Source organism: Castanea sativa, chromosome 1, assembly GCF_040712315.1.
Source record: "Castanea sativa cultivar Marrone di Chiusa Pesio chromosome 1, ASM4071231v1".
In the NCBI taxonomy this organism is placed as follows: domain Eukaryota; kingdom Viridiplantae; phylum Streptophyta; class Magnoliopsida; order Fagales; family Fagaceae; genus Castanea; species Castanea sativa.
In genome coordinates, this window is record NC_134013.1 from 85661234 (window position 1) to 85671358 (window position 10125).

General features: G+C 32.9%; 1 protein-coding gene across 1 annotated transcript; it reads right to left on the reverse strand.

Moving 5' to 3' along the window:
• Positions 1-1678: 1678 nt before the first annotated feature.
• On the reverse strand, positions 1679-8534 carry LOC142617756 (4-coumarate--CoA ligase CCL1-like). Its single transcript, XM_075790712.1, has 5 exons — positions 7406-8534; positions 5743-5941; positions 2930-3143; positions 2425-2527; positions 1679-2093 (listed from the first exon to the last, which is right to left on the reverse strand). The coding sequence occupies exons 1-5, from the start codon at positions 8399-8401 to the stop codon at positions 1974-1976; spliced, it is 1632 nt and encodes a 543-aa protein (XP_075646827.1). The 5' UTR covers positions 8402-8534; the 3' UTR covers positions 1679-1973.
• Positions 8535-10125: the final 1591 nt, after the last annotated feature.

Consider the following 10125-nt stretch of genomic DNA (forward strand, 5'->3'; position numbering starts at 1 on the left):
TCTCTGCAATTGTCTGATTTTCTTATTGTACTTACTATAGAAAATAAGAAATTGCTACCAACCAATTTGGTAAGAGTTTGTTAGAGTATCAGCAACGGAAAGAGCAAATCCCAAATGTAAGCATATTATAAAATTCAAGCTCAAAATGTCCACTCCATTAGAAGTTGTAAAATATAATTATTGCAAAAAAAAAAAAAAAAAAAAATACAATTGTGCTATAGTGTAATTCTAAATGTAGAATCACACTATAACTCAATTTCTAAATATAGAATCACACTGTAACTCAATTGTAAAACCAAATATTAATATTTTATTATATTTATTGTTTGCTTTATCAAAGCCTCACTCTCTCACCGTTCATTCTCATCTCGTCTCTCTCTTTTTTCTTTCTTCTTTTTCAGTTATGATTCTCTCATTCAATCATTTCCCCTCTATCGTCCCTGTCTTCCCTTTCTTTTTTCTTTTTCTTTTTTCTCTATTTTCCCTTAAATCAAGCCTCCGTGGGTCTCATATTTGGTGGAGCTCATGGTTTGATGTGGTAGATCAGGGTGGTGCCGTGGTGGTGGATTGGGGTGGTGTCGTGCTTGCCATGACTAAGTCATCGTGAGTCTCATGGGTTGGCGGTGCTCATGGGTTTAATGTGGTGGCAGATTTGGCAGATCAGGGTGGTGTCGAGGTGGTGTATCGATGGGTGGTGGATTGATTTGGGTTTGCTGTTAAGATTTGCTGGTGGATTGATTTGGGTTTTCCCGATACTGGTAATATTTTACTGGGTTTGCTGGGTATGTTTAATGGATTTGTTGGATATGTTTTATTGGGTAGATATGAAGATGGAAGATGGAAGGAGAATGAGAAGAAGGTGAAAAGCAAAGGAATGGAGGAGTCAAGAAGATATATACGCGTGTGGAGGAGAAAATTGGGAAAAAAACATATATATATATATATATATTATTGTGTAAATATATTATTTTAATGAGTAGAATAAGAAAATAAAAATTGAGATGCTGGGAGTATTATAAAATAGTATGGTATAATTGATAAAGTAACATTTTGGAATGGTAAAATAGGATAAGATGGGAGAAACCATTGTGGATGCTTAGAGCATTCACAATGATAGTGGTATTATAGCTAAATTGTTGTTATACCACACAAAATACTAAAAAGTAAACCGCATTGATGATGGTATAGTTAAAAAAATTTGCAAATGAGTTACAATGAATTGTCATCTTTGGCAGCTCACTATAGCTACCAAGTTATTAAAAAAAAAAAAAAAAAATTAGTAGGTTGGATGTGAAATGCAAAAAAGTTAATTCTTTAATATTCCATGCAAATCAAACACTACCAAACACTAGAAACATAATTAAACAGTTCTTCCTATAAAATGTTTCCAATTGAAAATATTTTTTGTGAAAAAGTTTTATGTTGAAATAAGCACAACCTAGATCGGGTTTGGCATGAACCCATTAGCCAAAGTCCACTCTAGGCATTTCTCCACACACACAAACGAAGAAGAAGAAGAAGAAGAAGAAGAAGAAGGAAGTCCACTCTAGGTAAGGATGATGGTAAAGTTGGGCTGGATTGGGCTAATCAAGATGAGCCCAACCCATTTCCAAAAAGCAAAAGCCGAATAATTGAACAACAATAATTTAAATGACTCAAAGAAAAAATGTTATAGAACTTACGTAAATACAAACCATTTTTGAATTTAAGTTATCCGGTTGTCCATAAACATCATCTACATATATAAATTCTTACAAAAGGGTGTCACTTATATCTCTGTGTGTTAGACACTTGGTGGTTTCCACAGAGCAATACATATAATACAAACGCATGAAAAAATCACCAGTGTAAAACAATTTATTCCCCCCCCCCCCCCCCCCCCCTCCCTTAACAGTTGACCTTTCCGAAAAAAATTAAATCATTTCATTTCTCCTGGGTCTTCAAGTTGATTCTGTAAATCGATTACTTCAAGTTTAATTTGCTAGACCTGCTGCAAGCCTCGCTTTTAGGTCTTTCCTTAAGATTTTGCCTGATGGGGCCTTAGGAATTGTATCTGTGAAGAATACCCGGTTGATTCTCTTGTAAAACACAACCTACACAAAAACCAATCACCCCCATTATATAAAAAAAAAAATTACATAAACTATGAAAATAGTAATGGTAAATAATTCATGGTACATATTGATTAGTCTGGTTAATGGAGCTCTTTAAGCATCAATTAATCATCTATTTTAGAAAACGTTTTCTAGGAAATTGAAAAACTGTCAAAAAATTAGTTTTTTTTTTTTTTTTTTTCTTATTAGCATCAATTCCATGAGTGAAAACATTATTTAATTTGGTGACATAACAATGGAGTAACCTTAAGAATTCAATAGAAATAAAATGTCTCCTGATTCAAATATGTTTCGTTTTAAAAAAACGCACCTGTCTTGAGACATATTGCTTGATGTCTTCCTCGCTAATTTTGGAACCATTTGATTTTACTACAAATGCAACAGGAACCTCTCCTGCAGCCTCATCTTTCAAGCTGAAACAAATCAAGGGTAGGTGTTAGCATCTAAACATTTTAATCAATTTTTTTCTTATTATTTTTCTTTTCTTAGATGAATAAGAAAAATATATTAGAAAAAGAAAAAGAGAATCCAGACCCATATTGGTGCCAAAAGTCAAGGAAAAAAAATGTCTTATACGTTAGGTGAATAGGACATACCTCTCACAGGCAGGTAAGCCCCACCTACTTGTGAGAGGCTGATCTCATGAGCCGCATGAGATTCCAGCTCAAAATTAAGAAATGAAGTAGGAGATTAGGAGTGAGGCCGAATCCATAAAAGTCAAATTATGGCCCTTAATTTATTAGCCTAAGACATAATTTTTTTTTTTCAATAAATTAGACCAAGACATAATTAAATCAATGTGGGGGAAAACTTACGGTACAACGGCAGCATCAGAAATGTTAGGGTGGGCAATCAACATCGCTTCCAGCTCTGCGGGGGCCACTTGGAACCCTTTGTATTTGATCAACTCTTTCAATCGATCAACAATGAAGAGCTCATCATCATCGTCAATGTACCCAATATCACCAGAGTGCAACCATCCCTCGTCGTCTATGGTTCTTTTTGTAGCCTCTGGGTCATTAACATAACCTGACCAAAAATCATGGGTAAATTAAATATTACATGGATCAAAATATATATATTTGACTAATTTTTTTCTTATAAAAAAAATGTAACGCTTATTTTGCTCAACAACTATAGGAAAATTAATGATTTGTATATTATTGGGATTTTTAAATTGTTAGTGACGAATTAATTATGCCCTCCTATTATGAAATTGGCTAGTTCCAGCATTAGGTGAAGAAGGTCCAGTTATTTTCCCCATTTTTTGAAAGGATAATTTGTTTTCTATATAAATCATTTAAAGAAAATTTTAGTACTTTTTTCATGAGAAATATAAAATATTATCAAAAAAAAATTTAATTGTTTTTTCTTTCATAAAAAGTTTTGAAATTTTTTTAAAACTAATAGTTTTAAATTATCTGTTAGCTTTTCACAACTATAATATATATAATATTGTTTTTAATTTTTATTCTTTTGTTTAAAAAAAAAAAAGAAAATCTTATGATTCTCCCACTAGTAAAATCCATGATTTTTTACAACCTAAATTATCAGCCTTGATTGATATTGTTGTGTAAACTATCAATAACATCCATAAATCCACGTGTACTGTGATGAAACTAGGGGTGGCAAAATTGGACACGACCCGCAAACCCAACACGACATGAAACGAAATTAGCAGGTTATAGGTTGAGATTTAATGGGTTTGTTTCATATTCGAGTTGACACGACTAACCCATTTAATAAATGGATTGAGTTAGTGTTCAACATATGAAACCCGTTTGACCTGTTTAATTAAATGACATTTTACCAATATACCCTTCAAACCTAAAATATATAAACGTATTAGTAGTTGTGGTTTATTTTCTTTAACATATTGTAATTGATTATTTATGATATTGAGATATGATTTAGTTTTGAATGATTATGAAACAGTTACTTATTAGTCCTGAATTTTATATTAAAAATATTTATTTGCTTGTTTTTTCATATATATATATATATATATATATTTCATTTTGATAAACAGATCAACACGATTGACCTGTTTAATAAATGAGTTGTGTTAGAGTTGAGGAATCTTGACCCGTTTAATAAACATGTCGGGTTAGAATTGACTTATATAATCGAATACTCATGAGTTAACATGACACAAACTCGACACGCGAACACAAATTACCACCCCTAGATGAAACATTGTTGGACAAAGTTGTTAGATCTCATTTAATGGTCTACCATGGTATTATTGGACAAGCCCGATTCACTTTTTAGTTTTTAGTGCTTATCGATCGATTATTGGCTAAAGCGCGTGGCTTCTGTCAATGTCTTCAGTGTGCTAGACTCACTACGATCATGACACGTGTCCGAAAATGAACACATGTCCAAAAATAGACACGTGTCATGATTGCAACAGGTTCAGTATTACAGAACACTAGACAGAAGCCAAACTCTTGGCTCAATATATTAAGGGTGTTGATAATTTTGTAACTTAAATAGAGGAAAGTTCTAATATAATCAAGCTCTTATTGGCTTAAGATATATTGAATTTCTCTTATTCTCAGTGATTAAGCATCCTGTTAATGGGAGTTATTAAAAAAACAATTAATGAATTATTTTAGTAAATTTTTTATCTTATTTTAAAGAAAAATATATAAAAAAATTGTGAAAAGAATTGGTTTTTTTTTTCTTTTTTTGATAAAAAAATCAAACAAAAATTCAAAATCAATATTTTTAGGACATCCCTTAAATTTTTGTTTTTCAACTTCTAATACTTAGTGACAAAATAAGTGATATTAATTCCAAAATACCAAGTTTTATATATACTGACAAAAGACACATATTTTGTGTGATATATTATATGGAAGTTCTAGTATCTGGGCCCAAAATATGTGTACGGAGATCTGGACAGGATGTCTATGTTGAATGAATCACTAACAAGGAGATAAGGATAAGGTGGCAAATAATTATAACTAGCCACACGATTAGAAATACTATTAGCCACAAGATTCACCTTATATATTCAATCCCACCAAACAAAATTCCAAGGAATTGGTCCAACCTATCGATCTAAGTTGTACCTCACGGTCATACGCAAAATAAAAAACAAATACATGTTCTTAATTGTTAAACTAGTAGACTTAGACATATATAGTACTTTATTTCATTTGCCTCTTTGATGATTTGGTAAGCAACCATCTTATAAAATTTTAAATTATGACCCACTTATATCTTTCTTTTTTCTTTTGAATGGGACCCACTTATATCTGAGTTGACATTCGAATTTTTAATAATTTTAACCTTACAATTATCTTATCTTTTTTCTCAATTTCTAGTCCTTTTTTTTTTTTTTTTATGTACACGTTCTCAAATATAATAAAGGCAATAATTAATAGAAAGGTTCACCAATGCCATACTAGATCTTCTTCTTCTTCTTCTTCTTCTTCTTTCATTATTATGAGGGCAATTAACCCTTCTCACATTCATTGTGCTAGCAACTAGCATGCATTTAAAACCGATATATTTGGAATTTCACTTTTCTTTGCTTAATGATGGGACATTGTGACAGAGAAAATTGTATATTGAGAAAACAAAATTATATGTTAATGTGGATGGGAAAGCATGTATGTACCTTTCATGATCTGGCTACCTCTGATGCAAATCTCACCAGCTTGGTTTCGTGGAAGTGAAGCTCCAGTTTCTGGGTCAATGATTTTCATCTCTGCGTTTCTCACGACTGTCCCACATGCTCCTGATTTGACTTCGAAGGGTTCTTTTGCAAATGCCAAACACATTGCTAACAATGGCCCAGCCTCAGTCATGCCATAACCCTATCCATCATTGTTCGTAAGAAAGTAAGAACAACCATTATTTACTTCTTAGCGGGGACATTGCCCACTAGGGCAATTGTGATGTGGATAGGGTGTAATAATTCCACGATATTTCATGCAATACAAGCCGATTTTATTGGTGCATAAAAGTTTTCATATTAATGGGGGAATGAGGGATCATTTTTATGGTCCTTTTCGTATTATCTTTATCCTTTTTTTTATTATCTATCTTTAAATTATTTGAAGCAAATAAATGAATTGGGATTAAATTATTATTATTTGATAAATATAATTGAATTTGAACTTATTGAATCAATTTCATGAAAATTACTTGTTACCATACACAATTGTTCTATCTTTTAATCTTTTTCTTCTATGTAGACCAAATTCCATCACAAGTCAAACAAAAAACATTATCATTTAAAGTAATAAATGGAACCTATGTATTTGGGTTAAACTATTGAGCTATGAACCTATGGTTTCTTCCTAATATAAACTTCATTTGCTATTAAATTTGTTTGGGTTTGTACGGGTTGGGTGGGTGGGGACTACTATTCTAATTCCTAGCTCTTTCTTTTCTTAGACTTTTTTTTACTAAGATTGAATTGAATTATTTTAATTTCAATTTATCGCTCTTTTTATCATGCATATCATAACATGTTTATTAAGTATTATAATTGGGACCAAAGTTATTATTAGTTAAACGGTCTTTTTCCTTTTCCTTGTTCGACAAAGGTGAAAAAAAAAAAGTTTGGTTCCATTTAAAATAATTGTTAACAGACTATTTTTAAAAAGTTTTAATATTACTTTTATAAAAAAATATTAAAAAAAAAAACAGTTAAAAAAATTAGTTTTTCTCTTTTCATACAAAATTTCTAAAAATATTTTCTAAACCAATACGGTTAGAATATTGGTTAACTTTTCCCATAAATAAAAAAATCCATCAAAAATCAGCATGCAAATACCCACTTCATCCAACTTTTCCATGGCCAGATCACCATATATTAATATATATTTTGTAGTTTTTTGTGTGTTTGAATACTGTTTATTTTGTTGAAACTGAAAAACTTACTACTGAAAAGTAGAGCCCATGAATAATATTAAAAAGTATTATGGTCTAATAAATAATAACAAAAAATGCATGAACATTACCGATTGACTCACTATTTTTACAACAAAATGCAAAAAATTACATCCCAACACAATCTAAATGAACCCCTAGTCTCAAATTATTTGTCACAATTACTATAACAACGTTTTAAACACAAAATTCTTAGTACTTTTTTCTTTTTTATAAGTCAATTTGATGCGTTGAGTTATTACAAGAATAACATCACTTCTAAGCGCAACCTACTATCCGTACCATTTTTATCATGTATCAATTCTAACTCGTCAATCCTTTTTAAAAAAAAAAAATTATCCCTAACTTTATTAAATATGACAAAGGAATTGAAAGAGGTTTACCTGTCCAAGTTTGGCGTTAGGAAGTTTAGCTCTAACAGCATCCTCAAGCTCCTTCCCCATGGGTGCTGCCCCAGACATCACCGTCCGAATCGACGACAAATCGTACTTATTAACCTCAGGGCTCTTAGCGATCGCCAAAACGATCGGAGGAACAAAAGGCGCAATTGAAACCTTAAATTTCTCAACCAATTCCAACAACTTAACAATCTCAAACTTCTGCATAATCAAAATTGCTGCCCCAACTCTCAACCCGCAAAGGAAAACAGAGTTCAATGAATAAATATGAAACAAGGGCAACACACACAGTATCACGTCCTCTTTGTGAAAATACAGGTTTGGGTTTTCACCGTCGACTTGTTGTGCCACGCTGGTGACTAATCCTCTGTGTGTTAACATAACCCCTTTTGGGAGACCCGTTGTTCCTGACGAATAAGGGAGTGCCACGACATCATCTGGGTTGATTTTCACGGCCGGGATTTCATTCTCGTCGGCCTGAGTCAACTCGGCGAAATGCAAGTAACCCTCCACTGGTGACTCGTCAATGCACATGACCTTTATGTCGTTCTCTTTCGCAAAGTCTTTCACTTTCTCTACGTATAAGCCTTGAGTGATGATGAGTTTAGTGTTCGCTGCTTTGGCTTGCTTTGCAACCTCGGCTGGAGTGTAAAAAGGGTTCGCAGTCGTGATTATCGCTCCGATGTGGGACGCGCCTAGGAAAGCGAACATGAATTCTGGACAGTTTTGGAGCAAAAGCATGATCACCTCGCCTTGTTTGATGCCCAACTTGTCCAAACCCGAGGCCACTTTACGTGATATGAGCTCGACCTCGGCGTAGGTATAGGTGGCACCGTTGGAGCCATTGATGAGACAAGGCCGATCTTTGAATTGGGAAAGGTTTTCGAAGCAGTAAGTGTGGAGTGGGAGATGGTTTGGGATGTAAATGTCAGGGAGTTTCGACCGGAAAATGAATTCCTGGAGGTCTTTTTGGGACTCCATGGGGGTGTGTTTGGTTGCTGGAATAGGGAAGAAAAAAGAGAAAAAAGAGGAAACAGGAAAAGAAGGTGGAGGTTTGGTTTGAATTTGGGTTTTTGGGGTTCTTTTCCTGGATTGGTTTTAGTTTTGGTTTGGGGGTAATATAGAAATGAGAAACAAGAAGTAGGTGACAGTAGGAGGAGCTGGTGAGTTGGGAATGGATTGAAATTTCAGAATTTGTCAAGGGTAGGAGAGGGATAATGTGGTCATGATCAGGAGGACATGGGTACTGCTAAACTAACAATCCCGTCACTAAGTCTCTGACAAAACCAAATTTTGGATTCACACGTACACTTAGGCTTTTTGTCTTTTCTCATATTTTCCCCATGCTCATTTGATGGCCGTGGAATAATGGGTCAAGTATGATTGGCTATCTAACAAGCATTTACAAACGCATTTGTGATTTGGGTGCTATCTAATTTTCACTCTTTTGCATACTTGTGGTTGCTGAGGGTTCATTTGGGTGATGAAAAGTATTTGGATTCGATAAAGCTAAATATTCAATTTTTTTAAGGGTCCGATTTCTGGTGTTATAATTTTTCATCACTTTCTCATCGTACTAGACCAAGACATTAATTGATTTTTTATGTATGTGGTGATTAAACTTCAAATAATTTTTTATCATTAGGCCAATTCATTTTTAGTGTAAGCAGAGATTGAATTACAAATTTTTTATTCGACTAGTAAAGACTTTACCAATTAAACTACCTTAAAGACATACATTAAAAAAAAACTTTTTTTTTTTAATACTAACAAGTAATAAACTTTACTATTCTTAAAATGATTGATTTTGACAAGTAAAGAAAAATAAATATTTTGACCAGTCAATTATTATTAAATTTATCATAAAAATAATTGTGTTAATAACATACGCCACTGTTAATCATTTTAATAACTATGAAATTTGTTGTGAGACAAAAAAAAAAGTCATATTCGTAACTTTCTTTAGATTTAGACTTGGACTTTCTTAGATTTAGATATGCTTTGAGGAAGTCATTGACTGGAAGCCCACCAAATGGCTTTGACACGTAAGACGTTTCACCTAACACAGGGGATATATTTTTTTTCTTTTTTCTTTCGGATGAATCACAAGGGATATAATATACCTGTACTCGTTTTCGTTCATCGTGCGGTGATTCTAGTACACGACACCCATTCACCTACTACAAGCTGCTAATCATTTCCTGCATTTTTTTTTTTTTTCATTAGACCCTGGACCAACGTGCTGGTCTCGTCAATTCTGGCTTACTTCTTTGTTTTTGGCTGCCAGCTTCGCTCAAATATGACTCACCAAATGTCTTAATTGAATGAATTTAGTAATACACTCTTACGCACGCTTTGTCATAATTGTTCTTCCAGCTAAATTGTAAATAATGATATAAAAATGGTGAATTTTTGAAATAGTAATAAACAAACAATCACAATCAATTATATAAGATAACATAAGAGTATATGGTGCTAGAATTATTGACTTTAATTTTCTACTTTCAAAAGAAGTAAATGAAATCTACTAAACATAATCTTGTTCTGCTTTAAATTGAAAGCAATTTTGTTTCCAATTGTCTGAGAATCACATGTTTATATAAAATGAAACATTCCTAATTAATCGGTCCAGCTTTTTGACTTTTAGATACCAACCGGCCAGAAAAAGAGGTGGATTAATAGCAACTTCTTTTTGTTGAAGTTGG